We start from the raw sequence: 19,785 nt of genomic DNA, 5'->3' as shown, positions 1-19,785 counted from the left end.
CATACCTATTTTAAAGGTATTTTTAAATAAAACGGGTTCAAACATTTGTATGAATACTAGTATATAGATTTTCCTGACTTTGTCTCATATGTTTTTCCCATAGAGAGCAATCCTTTCATATCCCTTCAGATTTTAATATTTGTTTATCGTGTATATAATACAGTTTGCTCAGAGAGAGAGAGAGAGAGAGAGAGAGAGAGAGAGAGAGAGAGAATGTATGTGGTTAACGCGACCTAAACCACTTCAGATGCTGTCATTATAACTTCCGCTTTTGTGCATTTTGAAATAAATCCTGCCATTTGTCAATAATCTTTCACCATGAAACGCAATTGGGGACCAGCATAGTCTAGAACAGCATTTAATTTTCCTCCTGATTTCCTCCATATTGTAAATGACAATCTATAAAACAACCCGTCTTACCAGCCTGTCTCAGCTTTACCTCCGCATCAGCGGATTCTTCCTAATGTGTTGGTGTTTTGTATTATTTCATTCTTTGTGTCAAAGGAGGATCCAGAAAGACAAAAACCACGTGTCAGATTAAAGAAAAGGCGGGAGTAATCTTGTTCACTAACCTTGTATATAAATATAGCTCATCTAAGAGTATGTATCGCCGATACCCTTTACGCATTAAAATGGAAATTTGGTTTAAAAAGGACCTAAATTGGGGTCCTACTAAACAGAGAAACCCAGAGAACTCAGGAACCCTGCTGTTGTTGTGTTTTGGTTTTTTTAATTTAAATTATTATAAATATGTAAACTGACTTCGTGGATTATTGCTGATATTGCAAATATAAATCAAACTAAGAAATCTCCACCCATCAACCCGTTCCATTCATTTCATTCGAGAGAAATGCTCTCCTTCGCCGCTTGTCAATTTTTGTTGCCTCGATCCCTATCTAATTAATATAACGAATTCTTAGTTCCAAAATAATTCATATTTACCTGAATTATTTTGGGCATATGATGAAATTTTAGCTTTTGGCAAATTGCAATGTTTGACATCACAATAGCGCGGCAGAGGGAGAGTGTATATCTTTAATTAATTAAATAAAACGGGTTGTAGATGGATGAGACTTTGTTAATTCAAATAGTATGTGCTCTATCGTCAATAATTAATGTAGTCAAACTGTACACACTTGTATAAATAATTAAAAATTTCTAGAGTTCTTTGGAGGACCGACCTAAACTGCAAAGTCAACTTGGAATATGCAGATTGCATGCAACATCTTGAGTGTGACTGATGGTACGTACCCCTAATTCAACATCCTTGCGAGACTGGTCATGGAATCTAAATTACGTTAGAAATAATTTCAGTTTTGAAAATACATGAGGGCATGAACTGACACTCTAGCCGGCATACTTCATGCAGAGCGTTATTATGCCGGAATACTTCATGCGGAACGTTATTATGCCGGTTTACTTCATGCGGAACCTTAGTATGCCGGCATGAAGCGTTGCTGTTTATATCCATATGGATTTTCAAAAATGTTTATTTTGTATGTTAACATTATTTTACTTTCATTTTCGTCAGAATATTCCCAGCCGTTAACATAGTCGTACTATATTTATTAAGATTCATACGCACATCGTTCACATGCATGAGAAAATGGCCATCATTTCAAATGGTAAAGATATCGAAGACTAAACACTGGAAATGTATATATTTGGAAATGACTTCGTTACTCATCTGGGATATACATCTCAAACGTAGAATCCAGAACAAAACTGATGGTTCACATCGCAAAACATTTCCAATCCAAGTAAATATGTATCTGTCTTAGAGGCAGAACTGTAGACCCCGGCACTCCCCATTTTATCCAGGTCACAACAAAGGTGATACTAACCCACGCTCAGTTTCGTCATTTTAGTTCAATCTAATCCATGTGTGCAATTATTTTCTCGATTCTTTCAAAACTCTCATTTATAATTGCTTTAGCTGATGACACAATCCTTTTAATACAAACCATTTATTTTTCAGATTTATGTAATTGTATTCAGTAAAACTGAAAAATAACAAACATGTTACATGAATATACCCAGATGCTTTTTGCTCAACGTAATCCCACAGAAACAGAACAGTATGCATTTTACAAAAAATCTCATTCAAGTCTTAATCGTAACATTTGCTAAAATAATATAATTGCTGAATGTTTTTTACTTGGCAAGATTAATGTACATGCAACTTATTTCCAATTTCTTAAAAAATTAGGATGTTACAAATATGCAGAGATGATTTCTAAACATTTCAAAACAGAAAATATCAGATTGTCAATCTGAAAGAGGCATGGTACCCACTTCATATCACAGTAAAAGGATTTATGATAAATACATTAAATAGCACTTAAAACAACTACAAGCTACTATGAGGGCCAATCCATTTGCTGTCATTTTTTCAATAATTGGACAATGTTGCAGTGTACTCTCTTCACACCAGAAATCCATAAAATTTAGAAGAAGAAAAAATAAACCGAAAACAAGAAACAGTATTTTTGTGACAAAAGAATTCAAAAATCTTCTTCAGTAACAAGAAACACATGTAGTATTTACAATAGTATTAACTTAATGAACTCCAACACACCAGTCACCTGTCTCTTGAAATGCTTAAACCAAGGAAAGATTTCAGAAATAAATTTCATTTTTGAAGATACATGAAGATATAAACTGTGAGGCATCATGCTGCCAGCAGCTGGCATACTTCATGAGGCACGTTAGCACTTCATGCGGCATGTTAGCACTTCATGAAAAGTATGCTGGCAAGAAGTGTTGCAGTTCATACCCTCATGTATTTTCAAAAATGAAATATTTACATTCTATTTCTGTCGGAATCCCAACCATTAAAAAAAACGTACAATACTTATCAAGAGTCACAGGCACATTGCTTACAACTGCAACACATTCATGAAAAAAGGCTATCTTTACAATTTGCAAAGATATTAATGGCAAAAATATTGGAACTGTAAATATTCTACTTTGTAATATTATGTTTAGATATTACAGAATGTAACAATGTAAAAGTTGAGGTTCATGAACCTGGTTTCTGTAATGAATTCACAATGATTTGTTGTCTGGGAAGAACGTTTATTGTAGATTAAATGACTACCTCGTATGTGTCGTAAACACTGTTACACAGTACAGATCAGTACATTTGATACATGCTGATATGTAGATTATTCATGGGATGAATGTGGGGAAAAAAGCCCAATGTGAAGTATTTGTATTATGTTTCTTATTCTTAAATGCATCCATCCCAAGTTATCATTTTAACTATTCACACTTCCAAGGCCTGTCCAGAAAATTCTGTATGAAATTGATTTGATGTTCACCTTTTACAAAGCACATGAACAAATCAAGTCAATAAAAATACATATATTAATAAACATAACTTGCACAAGAAAATACATAAATTAATAAACATGACTTGCACTAGAAAATACATAAATTATTAAACACAACTTACTCTAGAAAACACATAAATTACTAAACATATCTTGCATTCACACAAAGAACAAGGTATGATTGTGCCCATATCTGGTCCTAAATACTTCTGCAATAACATGCAGCTTTATTGTATACTGTTTGCAGTTTCTGTGAATGATGTCATAATTCCAACAAACTTCCTTAACTTAAAAAAAAATTACATGAAAATAAGCAATTTCATTGCATGCTTTTCTTTACAAAATGATGGGCACAACTATAGAGCAACATAAAAAAAACTAACACATGCTACAGATGTATCAACACCTGCTACAGATGTATCAACACCTGCTACAGATGTACCAACACCTGCTACAGATGTACCAACACCCGCTACAGATGTATCAACACCCGCTACAGATGTACCAACACCTGCTACAGATGTATCAACACACGCTACAGATGTACCAACATCTGCTACAGATGTACCAACACCTGCTACAGATGTATCAACACATGCTACAGATGTATCAACACATGCTACAGATGTACCAACACATGCTACAGATGTATCAACACCTGCTACAGATGTATCAACACATGCTACAGATGTACCAACACATTCAACCACATGTACATGTATGCATATCTTTTTGCTCTACATCTCTGCTCTATATTTTCTAAGAAAAAGTTACAAAGTAAGACCCATTTCCTGTCCTTTTTTATCAAATTACAATGCGATTGATGTATTCTTGACATCATAATTAAACGGTAAATATCTTCCTGGAAAATATACGGATTTCAATTCTTTGTATCTTCAACTAGTAAAAAAACTTTGACACTCTATCCTCAACTTTATCATTTTTGGTCCAATACAAAATACAGTAGAAACTTATAGACCCCTTTTCATCAAACCCACTCCATTTACACATTAAAGGTAAACAAAACATTTGCACTACTTTCTCTGAATACTACATACACATAAAATTCATCACATTTCAGATGAGAAACATCACACAAAAATCAGGAGATGAACACAGAGTTTGTATCACAGCTGCCAAGGTTTATAATTTGAGTTTCTTGATTTCTTCAGATCTGAAGTCCACCCTGAGAAAATAAATTTGAATAATTGTATAACATTTTCATCGTATATTCCTACAGTATTTGAGATTTGGACCAATTTGACTTTCATGACTGCAGTCAGTAGTAAACTGTGAGAAGACTGAAATACTGCAATACACTTTACATTCATCAGATTTTCATTTTTTGCATAAATCTGTGAGGTTGTCATGATGCAAAAAAAAAGGATCTTGTGAATAATTTTGCATTTAGACATAGTAATAATCAGAACTAAATGTTTATGAAATTTATATTTGGCTGATAAATCGGACATCGCAAGATAGAGGAAATAATGACATTTCACAGCAAATAATTTTAATGTAGTGTCACTGCAGAACAGGCACTAAGGTGACAATGCATTATAAGGTTCAATGGTTACTACAGTATTCATATATTGCTAAATCTAAAGAAAAGAGAAGAATAAAATCTTACCTCAATGAGAGAATATTTCTGACCTCTGTAGGGGTCAACCTCCATGTCAATGGTCCAGAATTTGGCCCCCAGTAATCTAAAATCTCATTCACCTTTAAAAAACAAAATGTAAATGATTAAACCTTCTGTCATTTTTTTCATCAGAAATACAATTTTTTTAACGAACCCCTTATATCTATAGGTGACTCTCAATAACTCGAAGTTCAATGGACCTTAATAAAACTTCTTAAGATCATGTGCTTGAGAGAGAGTTGAATTAAATCTGGAAATTATAGGTCTGACAATTTAATATGGTTCAAATTTTAAAGTAACTGGCAGTGTATATTACAATGTCCAGGGATTGTTTTCAACATTTTCCTTTGTATTTCTCTAAAAAAAATTTAAATTAATGTCTCATAATTAAAGGGACTGATTCATGATTTTCTCCAAAATTTTGTTTTTCACTTTTAATGATCAAAATCTATTGTCTAATGTGTTTAAAAGATTTCACATAAAAATTAAGGTTATACATAATCACAGAAGCTCATTTTAGAGAATTTATTATTTGTGTTGTAAACAAAGATTGTGGTAGGTTATTGTTTACGAAACTTTCAAAAGAAATGGATATCAATATAAGTTTATTATATCTTTCACATTTCAAGCATTCTTTGGGTAAACTGTGTCATCTAAAAGTTAATATTTTTGACTATGCAAAATCAAAATGCTTTATATAAAAAAAATAACATTTTCACTGGTTTGTTTGTATACATGAAAATACTCGAGTCTTTGTTTACATAACACAGATTTAAGGAAGGCTAAATTATTGGTTTAATTCTTGCGTTCAGAAGGTAAAAATTTTGGCTGTCAACAAAATCAGCTATATTTTTAATGTTTACATAAAAAATGAAAAATATTTTGTTAAAAAATCGTGAACCAGTCCCTTTAAGTCAAAAACTTTTCAAAATCACACAGCATTGTGTATCTATCCAGTCATAGTTAAGGTAACTCAAAATCACACAGCATTGTGTATCTATCCAGTCATAGTTAAGGTAACTCAAAATCACACAGCATTGTGTATCTATCCAGTCATAGTTAAGGTAACTCAAAATCACACAGCATTGTGTATCTATCCAGTCATAGTTAAGGTAACTCAAAATCACACAGCATTGTGTATCTATCCAGTCATAGTTAAGGTAACTCAAAATCACACAGCATTGTGTATCTATCCAGTCATAGTTAAGGTAACTCAAAATCACACAGCATTGTGTATCTATCCAGTCATAGTTAAGGTAACTCAAAATCACACAGCATTGTGTAACTATCCAGTCATAGTTAAGGTAACTCAAAATCACACAGCACTGTGTATCTATCCAGTCATAGTTAAGGTAACTCAAAATCACACAGCATTGTGTAACTATCCAGTCATAGTTAAGGTAACTCAAAATCACACAGCATTGTGTATCTATCCAGTCATAGTTAAGGTAACTCAAAATCACACAGCATTGTGTAACTATCCAGTCATAGTTAAGGTAACTCAAAATCACACAGCATTGTGTAACTATCCAGTCATAGTTAAGGTAACTCAAAATCACACAGCATTGTGTAACTATCCAGTCATAGTTAATGTAACTCCATACTGGCATTATCTCTGATAAAAAGTTTAAAATGGGTATTTATTTCAATTCATTAGAATTCAAACTAATAAATTATAAAATAAAATGTTTACATCATCACACTTTTAAAGATGCGAGACATACTACATGTAATACAAAATCATGTACATATCAACGTCAGAAAATTGCAATTTTCCTTCAACAGAATTTTTATAAATTTCACAAAAACTGGTTAAAACGATATTCTGATATTCATAATAATTTATGAAAAAAAATTGTGTACAAAATACAAGTAAGGAAAATTTACTACAAAATGAACTTGATAAAGGATGTAATAGAAATAGAGTTATTGCCCTTGGAATCAATATTTTGAAACATATTATTGATTATTCATGAATAACTTAGACTTTTGAAATATTTCATGCTCAACAAGATTTTTTAACAATAACTATTGAAAAAGACTCCAACAAAATTGATGGTACTAAATAAATCATTGATTTTGTAAAATCTTGTAACGTCACAGGAGGGTGGAATACTTTAAAATTGTGCAATTCAACATATACCTAAACAAGAGGTACTGTGAGCAATGCTCACTAAGAATACCCCCCGCTTACCCCAATCTCCCAAAGGGTGTTGGTAATAGGTATAAACTACCTCTTTTCTGAGTGCAAGAAAGAAATGGCATGAGAAACCGAACCATATTGCTACTTCGATATCCAGTGTGCGTGACCTTTGACCGTTTGACCCCAAAATCGATAGGGAACATCTTCATCCCATGGGTAGTCCATATGTATGATATGGTGACTGTAGGTGGAAAGGATAACACTTTAGAGCCCGGAAACCATATTCCTACTTCAATGTCCAGTGCGCTTGACCTTTGACCTTTTGACCCCAAAATCGATAGGGAACATCTTCATCTCATGGGTAGTCCACATATATGATATGGTGATGGTAGGTGGAAAGGATAATGCTTTAGAGTCCGGAAACCATTGCGTCTACAGACGGACGGACGGACGGACGGACAGACAGACGGACAACCTGATTCCAGTATACCCCCCCACAACTTGTTGCGGGGGGTATAAAAACAAAGCACAAGTGTGGGGATAAAACTGACCATTTAAACACCTGATTATCTACCCCGAAATAAAGCATAGGTGTTGTGTTACCTACAAGTATGTAAACACTATCCCCAGGCATTCACCATGACCCAGGCAGAGTCCAAGTTGAAATAATTATATGCTTGATTGATGGTGTGTACAAACTACCACCCCTTGAAGTGAAAAATAATGAAATTTGTTTTTCACTTTGAGAGATCAAGAACTTTGAGAAATCGTGAGTTCTTGAGATCAACAGTAAATTTGCTTAATTATATAGAGAGAAAAAAAACTGAGACCATGATTTCACTTCTCAAGATCAAGAACTTTGATAGTTTGAAGTTCGAGCTATCTCGAGTTGCCTGCATTACTAAAACTAATGGGTATCACTTTAACAAGGAACAATATCATGTTTGAAATAACTTACTCTCTCCAGGTTGAGAATGGTTGCCATTTGTGTTAATCGTGCAAATTTATCTCTGATTGTCCATGTGGTAACAGAGGATAAATACCCAACAAGGGCACGTAACTCTTTGTCAAACTGTAAACCACCCAGCTGAAAAACAGAATTTTTCATTTACATCTTTATGGTTTGCCGAACATTTTATTCAAAATCTTTCAATACTTTTATTACATGCATGTTTCTCTGTGTGAAGATAGCTACTGATTTATTTTATTCTAAATCCTATTGAAGATTGAATGCTCTCTAGGTTAGCTCATGGAACATTCAGCAAACTTCGGCAGATTTCGGTACCCTATATCTAGCCTTGGATGTTTGACATGAATTGATATGTAGCTACGCCTAACATTTGCGATGCAGTCGTCTATTTACTCTCCCGGAAAAACTTCCACTTTTTGAAAGTAGTGATCAAAATATGTTTTTTTAAAATGAATTTATCGAGTTTTCCTTAAAAAACTTCCCTCTATTTCAAGAAAAAAATCCAACATATATTACAAACATTGCGAGTGTTATAAAAAAGATATGTTAAAATGGACTGTATTTCGCAGGGGCTGTCTGTAGTTCCAGTTGATCAGTGACGTTAAACATGCTGTTATATGTCACTGTATACGTACTATGGTGGAAAACATCATACATCCGAGGTTAGATGGAATCGACCGAGGCGATCCAAGTGCTCATGGCACTTAGTACCTAATTTTTTCTGTTTTGAGGACATTTTAAGACCATAGTCTCACCATTAAATTCATTAATGCTTGTAGCACATTATTATCATTGATTGCATTGACTACCTAAGTCAACAGAGTGGTTGATATCTTGGGTGGTATGAACTCACTCTGTTAAAACTTGTTTTGAGAACTGCCTTTTCTAACTGTGATGTCACCTCTGTAGTCACATGACCAACAAATGTGTCATAGTTTCCCGGTGAAAGAGCACTCTGTCAGAAAAAAAAATCCTTCAGTACATCATAAACAAATGTTCCAAAGAACACATTAGTTGCTAGCAATTGCAGTGCTCTATTGTGAAAGTGTAATGCCACCTTGACATACATACAGACGCTGGCAACATCATGCTATTCAGGCGACATAATTAATCATATATTTAATGTTAACTATATGTATGCTATGGAAATAGAACAAGCACCCACTTTGAATGTGGCTAACATGCCATCTACTTGCAAAATGTAGGACTGGACCCATGGATCATTGGCTTCATAATTGGAGAAATCATCCTACAATTGAGAAAAATAGTACAAAGTTCGATTAATTTTTATTTCGTAAAAACCATTTTCATATTGTAAAGAAACTGTATAATTTTACTGTCAAAGCTTTACAGGTGAAACCCTACCTGTGATTTTAATACTCAATACCATCTCTAAACAAGAACTATTTCCAATACAAAAATACAATACCTGTTTCAAGTCATAATGAGTCGAATGATACCATCATGACATGTATCGTAAGAAATTTGTGACTGCATTAGCTAACTCCAACTCAGTACATTTATTAGCAAAAACAAATTCATTGTAAACTGAAGAGAGTGTAAAAATCTTCATGTTGATGACCATACCTCAGACACGTTGTGACTAGTGGACAGGAAGGCATCTGTTAAAGGTTTTAACCGCGGCTTAATGGCACTACTGTTAAGCTGGGAAAACCCAAAGTTTACCACATCTTTTAATCGCACTGCCACATTACCCAAGTCTGTCACACAACTCTGTAATAAATAGAAACAGTTGTAATCAAATTAATCTAAAGATTTTTTTCCATGTGCTTTGGTTGTCAATACCAGGAACCCAAAGCACAGCATTAATATCTATTCTGATTAAAAATTTGCAAAAGCAAGTATTCCCTGGTTAACTACAATAAAACTCTGTTACAGTGAATTTCTAGGGACCCATGGATTTAGTATGAGATATCTGTAATTCGCTACAGTATGCATATCCATATTATGATTTTCTTTCTACAATTCGCAACTAAATATTGAATGAGATAAGCAGTTTACAAAGCTTAGTATACCCTTCAACATATTCCTCTTTGTTTATGATTAATTATTACATAAAAAACCCTACTCAAAATAAAAACATATGAAAGTAACCTTTTCAGCTTCGTATTAATGTTCATGTTTTGAAATCACCTAACTCATCCAGATCTGAATCAAATCAAACTTGTCAATAAAAATAATTTCTGTCAAGTAACAACTGAATTCATTGAAACCATTTCTTTAATACTACCTTCACACTCACGGATTTTTCTTACAAGTCCTTACGGATCTCCGACTCGTAGTCAATCGCAAGCATTTGTAAATCACTTGTCGGTATCCGTTAATAACTCGTCACAACTCTCAAGGATCCGTGAAAGTAGGGGCAAATTTTTTGACATGTCATAAAAATGTTCACAACTGTCCACAGATTTCATTTTCCGTAAATAACTTGTAACAATCCGTAAGTATCGCAAACTGGTCGCAAGAACACGTAAACTGCTCGTAAGAATCCGTAAAACACTGGTAAAAAGTTGTTTGTTTTTTTTTACGAATCTTTGTGGTTAGTTTACGATATGTTACAGATAGTTTTACGAGTTGTTTACGGATTATTACAAATGCCTAAGTGATATTTACGATTTCATTCATGTCAGGTTACAATCGCTTTACGGATTGTTCAGAGTCATTACAAGCACTTTACGTGTAAACATGATTACTTTACTAGTACATGTACATACTTAGACTTTACGATTAAGGAAAGGTATAAAAGACGCAAAATCTGACAGTTTCTTTCAGTTGTTATCAAGACATCAAAGAAGTTACACATCAGGCATACAATATACATACATGCTGTTACATGTAATGTCAGTTGTCGAATGATGATACAAAGCCAATTGCAAACACTTTTGAGTCAAAAACGTAAACAATCGTAACTAACTCTTACCTATTCGTAACAGCACGTTATCAACATGTTAACAGGTCATGATTTACACGTAAATGCTAAGCTAAATCGTAAATTTCCATAACATACTTGTAACAATCCCCAAAAAAACTCGTAAAATGTCGTAAATTGCTCGTATTTATCCGTGTTCACTCGGAACAAATCGTAAATGTGTGCCGTAAATGCATCGCAAGAACTCGTAATAAACCATAAATGGCCCGTAAATACTCGGAAACGCTCTTAAAATGTTCTTAAATAGGTCTTTAAAGTGTCTAAATCGTAACAATCCGTGTACTTTAACGGATTTGTGGAATACGTAAGGATCCGTAAGAAAAATCCGTGAGTGTGAAGGTACCATTAGATAAAGAAATAAGGAGAATGTTGCTAAAGGATTCAGAAAAACTTTGTTCTATCTGTAAATTCACTGTAACAGTGTTTGTAATAAACATTATCAAATTGTTGGTTAAACTTACAGACGCTCAACTACTCTGCCTCACAATTACATCTACATTAAAGAAGCTTTTATTTCCGAAAATTGATTAACAAGAACTCCTTTCCATGCTTTCTCACTTAACCAAAACATACACCACTTCTTGAAATGCAAAAAAGCAAACAACCTAAATAGAACTGATTGTTCTTCAGAAATATTTACCTGTAGTTTTGCTTTACTCTGCTCAGAACTTTTACCAAATAACCTCTGTACTTCTTCCTGTAATCGTATAGCACACAACATTAAGGAATAAGGAGGATAACATATCATAATTTTTCAACCAAAAGTATGTCATTGTGGTATAAGTAATATCAGAAACACGTTCTTTGTCCTTTTAAATTTCATCATTTATCTCACTAGTTCAGTGGAAGAAAGCATTAGGCTGGTGATTTGTAGATCACTAAGTGAAGTCCCACAAGAGTTTTCAGTTTTTTCTTGGTGATTTAACATCAAAATAGCAATTCATTGCCACATGTACAATAGCAATTCATTGCCACATGTACATTAGACATTTTTTTGATTTGTAACACCACTTCATTGCACATATCCTACAGTTTTCATTCAAGAGAAGTTCACTTGGTGTCTCATAGCTTACTTATCTTTATTTTATTTCTTTTTTTTCTTTTTTTTTAAATAGGTGTTGTTAAATTCCAGTAAAACTCTGTCTAAAATAGGTGTTGTTAAATTCCAGTAAAACTCTGTCTAAAATAGGTGTTGTTAAATTCCATTAAAACTCTGTCTTGACTAACCTTAATCAGGTTTAACATTTTATAGATTATTTCAAATGATCTTTGCAATATATTCTAAACAACTTATATGTATATATATACTCTCACCTCTATATTGGATTTCAAGGATTTGCAATATTCACAACTGACTTCTGCATTATTCATGGCTGCCTACAGTAGAAAATCATTCAATTTGACATTATGTAAATATGACTTACATATTGTTATGCAGGACAATAATTGTATAATGGAAAAACTTTATCTGGATCATCTGTAGACTAGCTGCAATAATGTAGCCCTATCCAATTTTTTTTTTAATTCTGATGTTTTCGGGATCTCTATAAAAAAAAAAAAAAAAAAAAAAAAAAAAAATCAGAGAGGGCTACATTATTGCAGCTATTTGTAGACATGTCTAAAACTGCTGACAGAACAAAATCTGTATAACTCCGAATTACAAGAAACCTCTACAGGTAAATTTAAAATGGGGCAAAATCTCTTCACAAGGCATTCAAACAAAATTATCACTGAACCAAAATTTCCAACAATACAGTATTTGAACAATAATAAAATTGATGGCTTTTACCAGGAAGGTTGTCTTGGCCTTCTCCTGGTCAGCACTCTGTAATTTTCCTTGCTGTATGCTGGACTGCACCATATTATAGGCCTGAGAGAGATCGAAGCCTGAAGGAAAACCGGCCCTCACTCGTGAGAACAACACCTCCCTGAAGTCCTGTTCTAACACAGTACTGGCGTGGTTCAACATTGCACAAAGCCCGTCCACACTGGAACTTGAAATGGCTCTCCTGTAAAGGAGAAAACTGACTGTAAGACAGGAAAATAAAAACATAAAACAACTTTTACAGAAATATAGAGTAGTGGAACTCTTCATTATATCAAACCAACAAACCAATTTATTTCTGTCCTCCGCTGAGAGTGATCTTGATCATTAACATTTTGACCTCAAAAATAGTGTCATTTTTCAGTAATGGAGTCTCTTTATGTAAAGTCTCTTTACTGAGTTTAAAATATCATCCACAAACCAAGGCATTTCAGATGGTTGGACGTCTAAAGTGGGGTCGATAACTTTAATATTTTATTTAGGTCTTGTACTTCCAAATTTAAATAGTGTTAAAAGTTACCTGATTTCAACATATTGGTTTTAAACGCTAATTGGTTCCTAAAATTTATCAGGTTATTTCCAGATTTTAATTAAATACAACATCACTTACATACAGCTTTCTTATTCTAACAACAATTTCATTTTCAAAATTCCCGAACTAAATACCTGAATACAATTAAATGACTGCAATACTCAGAACACACACACCAAATTTCAACATCTGACAGTGGATCCTCGACAAGAAATCTTAATGTGTCTTATTTATACTTCATATTTAGATATTTTATAGAAAATAGATATTAATGGCAAACTAACAACTCAACTTTATGACAAACAGGATGAATTCCGCTTCTCCATCGTCAAGTTCCCATATTTATGTAGCAATATTCCATTATCACCTGCATATGGTGTTTACATCTCTCAACTATTTTGATACTCAAGAGCTTGTTTTGCATATGGTCAGTTTTTAAATCAAAGCAGGCTACTGACAAACAAGTTGATGGTGCAGGGGTTCCAAAAGTCTCGTTTAAAATCAGCATTTAACAAATTCCATGGTTGTTAGCACGATCTAGTTTGCCAATACAACCTATCATTGGGTCAAACGCTGTCTGACATGTTTCAGGCTGATTGTTAGGCCGTTCTTGGCACACTGATTTTGACTACGGATAACTCCGTTTACCTGATCAGGATGTAAGGCTCACGGCGGGTGCGACCAGTCGACAGGGGATGCTTACTCCTCCTAGGCACCTGATCCCACCTCTGGTGTGTCCAGGGGTTTGTGTTTTCCCAACTCTCTATTTTGTAATGCTTATAGGAGTTACATGTATGAGATTGATCAATGTTCGTTATCTTCACTTTTCATTTACATATGATTTATACCTGTTGAGGTAATTATCCATTCCACTTCAAACAAGGTAAGAAATGTTACTTATATTTCATTATCATTATTATACATTCAATGAACTCCGTGGAATTTCAGTGATTATTTTAGACCATACTGATATCATGAGGTAGTAAGAAATTTTCTATGTCAGTTATATTCAGCCCTTCTAACATGTACATATTCCTTTTAACTTTATCACATTTAGCTTTCCTTACGAATTGAAAGAGATCTTGTATTAGTGAATTCAATTTTTCTTGATTAGGATTTGGCATTGAAGAAAATATAAGGTATAATTTGGAAGTAGAAGTGTTTTTATGACAGTGAGTCTTCTTATAGTGTTAAAATCCTTCTACTCTACTGCTTAACCATTGTATGAATGGTGGGAATTTGAGAACTGCTTAACCATTGTATGAATGGTGGGAATTTGAGAACTGCTTAACCATTGTATGAATGGTGGGAATTTGAGAACTGCTTAACCATTGTATGAATGGTGGGAATTTGAAAACTGCTTAACCATTATATCAATGGTGGGAATTTGAGAACTATTATTCATTTGTAGATCATCTGAAAAATGTATTCATAATAGAATAAAGTTTGCAGAACCAACCCCAAAATGGTGAGTATTTCTGCACTAGAGATAAATAAGGGTGGGGCCAGAGGGTCACTTCTCTGAATATTGAATTGTTCAGACAGGTTGCCATGCTGAAGAGCAGACCCTTCGATATTGTATTTAAAATCGTAAACCAAGTAAATCATATTGTTACCCAAACCAAATATTTACATTTCCAACATTATGCCTTTGATATCTCTACAAATTGTAATGATAGCCATTTCCTCAATAATGTGTTACAGTTGTGAACAATGCAAACACGAATCTGGATAAATATAGTACGTCTATTCTAACAGCTGGGAATTCCGACAGAAATGAGATTAGACTGTAAATCACAGGCACTTGTTTCTGTAAATAAGTTATGACATCAGTATACTAGTAATAACATTTGTTTTTATGAGTATACAGATGTCATAACTTATTTACAGAAACAAGTGCATGTACTGTAAATATAGAAAATAAATTTCATTTTTGACAATAAATGAGGGTATGAACTGTAACACTTCACACCGGGATACTTTCAATGAAGCACAGGAAATTAATTTCTTACATAAATTTTAAAAACCTTGTACATAAATGACCATGGTATTAAGTCAAAAGCATCTCAGGGCTCGAAATTAACATATTCCCATCAGTCCGTGACTGGTTATAAGTCTGGCGGACTGACTGACATTTGTTTTAGTCAGTCCGATGGGACTTGTTAATTTTCTAAAGCATCATTTTGGAAAATATACTTATGAAATCTTATAAACACATTTGGCATGCTCTGTAGATATTAGACGAATCTGATTCGTAAATATAAATCCTACATAAGTGTTCGATATTGTCTGAGGCATATTGAGTTAAATTTCATTTCAATAACATTAACGAAATATGTTTAATTATTTCTGGAAAACTCTCTAAGACTGGTAATTTTTTCTGCGGACTGGTTGAAATTATACCCCATCAGACCAGCTGGACTGGTGACATAAAAAGTTAGGTTGAAGACCTGCATCTCAAAATCTATCAACACAAACATATTGTGTTTTTCTGTATACACAGGCCATAAGTCTGTACATAAATCTTGTATTCTCATCAACAGATATGCCCCAATGAAGTCTGTTGGTGTATTGGAAATAAGATAATACAAGTTAGACAGGTACATTTCATTTCTTGACTAATACAACCCAAAATTAATTTGTAAAACACACAAAGTAAAGTGAGGGACCACCAATTCTTAAGAAATTGTTTTGGTTAATCACTCTTAGTCTCTGTGAAACTGGTAAATGTTTCTATAAAAAGATTTGATTGATAGTAGCAATTGTGTAAACTTAAGATCATTATAACAACAACTTCAAAAATTCTGTAGTACCATAAATCCATCACTGCTTGTCAGTGCTTGATGACTTATTTTTTAATTTGTTCAAGCAACTGAAATACATTGTTTTCAGTAAATATCTTTACCTAGATCCCTGGCAATTGTGGAATGTCAGAAAAAGCGATCATATAGTCAAAATTTAATGATAATTAATTGAAATACATTGAAATGTGTTGTGGTATCCTTAAAGGAAGATATTTTCATACCTGACACACTTCTTAACTATATAAAATGAGTCATCCACCATACTGGATGTATGTGAAGTCATGTCTACTGTATCCATGGAAACAGCCTAAAACAAATATACAGGACATGTATGACCAAGAGACTTTAATATACAAAATATATTATTCCTATCAAATTCATTATATTATATATACTATCAAATTCATTATATTATATATACTATCAAATTCATTATATTATATATACTTTTAAAAGTAATATATACTGTACATGTATGTTTGTATGAGCATATGTATAAAACAATGGATACTTTAAAAAAAAAGTTCAAGATGCAGTAAATAGTTTTTTGAATATATTAAAATTCTTGTGATTAAATCTTATATCCTGTACCTTTAAGACCATTTCTCTCATAAAATATTCTTCCATCATGATGTAATTTCCTATTAAGTCTTGCATTAGACGGTTTAAATCACAGTTAGATATAAAACTGTCTATTTCCATAACTTTTTCTGAAATGACACAAACAAAAAATAAATAAGAATTTTTTTTCCATCAACAAACAAATATATGCATGTAGCTTTATCAAATTCTCTAAAAATAAAACATTTTGTCTTATATTACAAACATCAATCATTCTTTGTATAGAATCCTCTTAAAGATAATGGATAACATGTTGATCTTACCCTTAAGAGTTTCATTACTATATGCCAATTCCATATCACCCTGGAAAAAAAAATAATTTCAATGAAACGGTTATAACTGAATACCCATGTTATGATGCATGGAATACACTGTAGGTGAATTTATAGTCACTGCTGGAGCACCAATCTATTCTGAATTTACACATTCTGAATTTACACACGATTTCAAAGTTTATTACAGGTATACAATTATTTCATGCCTACTCGGGAAACAGTCAAGACTATTGCCCCAAGGAAGTGGTGAAGACCTGGAAAACTGTCGTCAGAGGCTGTAGGCAGAGGACAAGAGTTTCCCTGGTCTTCTTCACTACCAAGGGGCAATACTTTTGAGTATTTCCTGAGTAGGCATGAAAATAATTGTTTTATCACCTAATCTGCTAATTGGGCAATAGTTTCTCACGTGAACGGGAAACAGTTTGTCACGTGATTGGGCAAAATTAGGTCATGTGATGAACTGTTTCACCCCTGCTCATTTTGTGTACCTTTCTCTGCTGATTAAGGTTAGAAAACAGAAAAAATATATGTAATATAAATTTATAATATATTAGATTAGGTCATATGAATTCTCAAACGCGATATAATGTGCTGTTGAGGGCCATCATGCCGATACAAGAAATAAGGGGGGTGGGTGGGGTGTGTGTTGGACCAGAAGCAACGACCACTGCCCCAAAACTTCTGCCAATAGAGAGAGAAGGGGGTGATAAATTTACGAAACTTGTGATCAGATCAATGTGATCTGTGCTGTTTTGCTATAACTACAATTGTATTACATGTAAATTAAAACACATGTACATGTACTGTAGCTTTAAACTTGTTTTATTTCATATAAATATTATATTGTCAGGATAATGACAAAAGAAATAATATTATCTAGTTGCCCTCTGGAAATATGATTTCTCTTGGGCAAATAGATCTTCATATCTCCCCCACTATCATGCAATAAATGTATATTAAATGTACAGTATTGTATCGTGTCACTAGCTTGTAGGGAATTGTGGAATTCATAACCTGTTAACTAATATTGTAATCGTACACCCTAAAATACAAGTACAGTGAAACCTTTATAATCTGTTAACAAATATCGTAATCATACACACTGATACTACAAGTACAGTGAAACCTCTATTATCTGTTAACAAATATCGTAATCGTACACACTGATACTACAAGTACAGTGAAACCTTTATAATCTGTTAACAAATATCGTAATCGTACACACTGATACTACAAGTACAGTGAAACCTTCATAATCTGTTAACAAATATCGTAATCGCACACACTGATACTACAAGTACAGTGAAACCTTTATAATCTGTTAACAAATATCGTAATCATACACACTGATACTACAAGTACAGTGAAACCTTTATAATCTGTTAACAAATATCGTAATCGCACACACTGATACTACAAGTACAGTGAAACCTCTATAATCTGTTAACAAATATCGTAATCATACACACTGATACTACAAGTACAGTGAAACCTCTATAATCTGTTAACAAATATCGTAATCATACACACTGATACTACAAGTACAGTGAAACCTCTATAATCTGTTAACAAATATCGTAATCGTACACACTGATACTACAAGTACAGTGAAACCTCTATAATCTGGACATTCTTATAATCTAAAAAAGATCAACACTTGGAATACAGAGTATCAGTGACAATAGAAATCAAGGTTTTAAGCTGGACCGCACAATGTCTGCATTAGAAAAGTTTTACACTACATAGAAAAGAAGCTGCAAGTCCACATGTACCTCTTCATTAAGGGCACTGACCTACATCCCCATCAGTGAGATAGTAATATCAGTACATTTATACCATAAAATACGTACCACAGCCCTCCTTCTGAAAAATCGCAGGTAGAGCTCTGTTCTGGTATTTAGTAGCACCACTTCAGATAATAATACATCTAAAACTTTAGGATCAAATCTGAAAATGAAAAGTCATTATGGTATTATTCAGATGTCCATATGATTAAAACTACAGATAAACTGTGAGAAATATTAATGGCAATTTCTTGAGACATTTGCAAATGGAAGATATGTTTGCCAGTCCCTAACATTTACTGCCTTGAAACTGCCTAATTATTTTTATTTTGTCAAAATTGGAATAACCAAAATTACCCAGCGGAACACCCCCCTTGTAATGAACATAAAATTACTGGCTTTAATATAGACCTGTGACTTTTGACTAAGAAATCAGTAGGCATGGTCTTCTCCTTACCTGTCATAACATAAGAAGTTTGAAATCTGGGATCTTTATATAGTGTCCAAAACAATGTCCAGACACACCCAGTCAATTTCCTATACTGTAACTTTGTAACAAGAGGATAATAAGACCATATTTTAAAAGATTCCATTGTCTAAGTACTCTATCCACCAAAATACGAATGAAGATTTACATTGTAAGTAACACTGAGTATAATCATATTTTCAGTGCAGTTTGATTTTTGCTGTATTCACTGTAGACTAAGATTGTGACATCAACATTGAGGTGATTATAACCTAGTCATAACATCATATGAATGTGTTTATGAACAGATATATTAAAAATCATTAAATTAAGTCAGCTGTATACGTGTACAGTAAACTGTAGAAAATGACGTACTTTTCGGTTGCATTAGGACGATGGAAGACGGCATTCTGCTGGACCTGCTGAACCTACAAAAGT

At 33.3% G+C, this 19,785-nt stretch overlaps 1 protein-coding gene across 2 annotated transcripts in view; it reads right to left on the bottom strand.

Annotated features, from left to right (window-relative positions):
- Positions 1 to 1,951: 1,951 nt before the first annotated feature.
- The window catches only part of LOC125660174 (conserved oligomeric Golgi complex subunit 4-like), a 23,786-nt gene continuing 5,952 nt past the window's right edge, over positions 1,952 to 19,785 (bottom strand). Inside the window, exons 9-22 of one of the 2 annotated variants that reach the window (XM_048892016.2) lie at positions 19,723 to 19,775; positions 18,948 to 19,044; positions 17,086 to 17,125; positions 16,793 to 16,911; positions 16,423 to 16,508; positions 12,830 to 13,049; positions 12,355 to 12,417; positions 11,681 to 11,737; positions 9,678 to 9,824; positions 9,256 to 9,339; positions 8,944 to 9,045; positions 8,079 to 8,207; positions 4,966 to 5,057; positions 1,952 to 4,521 (exon numbers count right to left, since the gene is read on the bottom strand). In XM_048892016.2, coding sequence (XP_048747973.1) covers positions 4,479 to 4,521; positions 4,966 to 5,057; positions 8,079 to 8,207; positions 8,944 to 9,045; positions 9,256 to 9,339; positions 9,678 to 9,824; positions 11,681 to 11,737; positions 12,355 to 12,417; positions 12,830 to 13,049; positions 16,423 to 16,508; positions 16,793 to 16,911; positions 17,086 to 17,125; positions 18,948 to 19,044; positions 19,723 to 19,775 — 1,332 coding nt within the window. In that variant the 3' untranslated portion in view covers positions 1,952 to 4,478. The remainder of the gene's footprint in view (positions 4,522 to 4,965; positions 5,058 to 8,078; positions 8,208 to 8,943; positions 9,046 to 9,255; positions 9,340 to 9,677; positions 9,825 to 11,680; positions 11,738 to 12,354; positions 12,418 to 12,829; positions 13,050 to 16,422; positions 16,509 to 16,792; positions 16,912 to 17,085; positions 17,126 to 18,947; positions 19,045 to 19,722; positions 19,776 to 19,785) is intronic. The other variant, XM_048892043.2, reaches the window with a different exon arrangement.

The sequence above is a fragment of the Ostrea edulis genome, chromosome 1 (assembly GCF_947568905.1).
Source record: "Ostrea edulis chromosome 1, xbOstEdul1.1, whole genome shotgun sequence".
NCBI classification, from domain to species: Eukaryota; Metazoa; Mollusca; class Bivalvia; order Ostreida; family Ostreidae; genus Ostrea; species Ostrea edulis.
The sequence above is the reverse complement of the archived record's forward strand: the minus strand, read 5'-3'. Positions and strand labels throughout refer to the sequence as shown.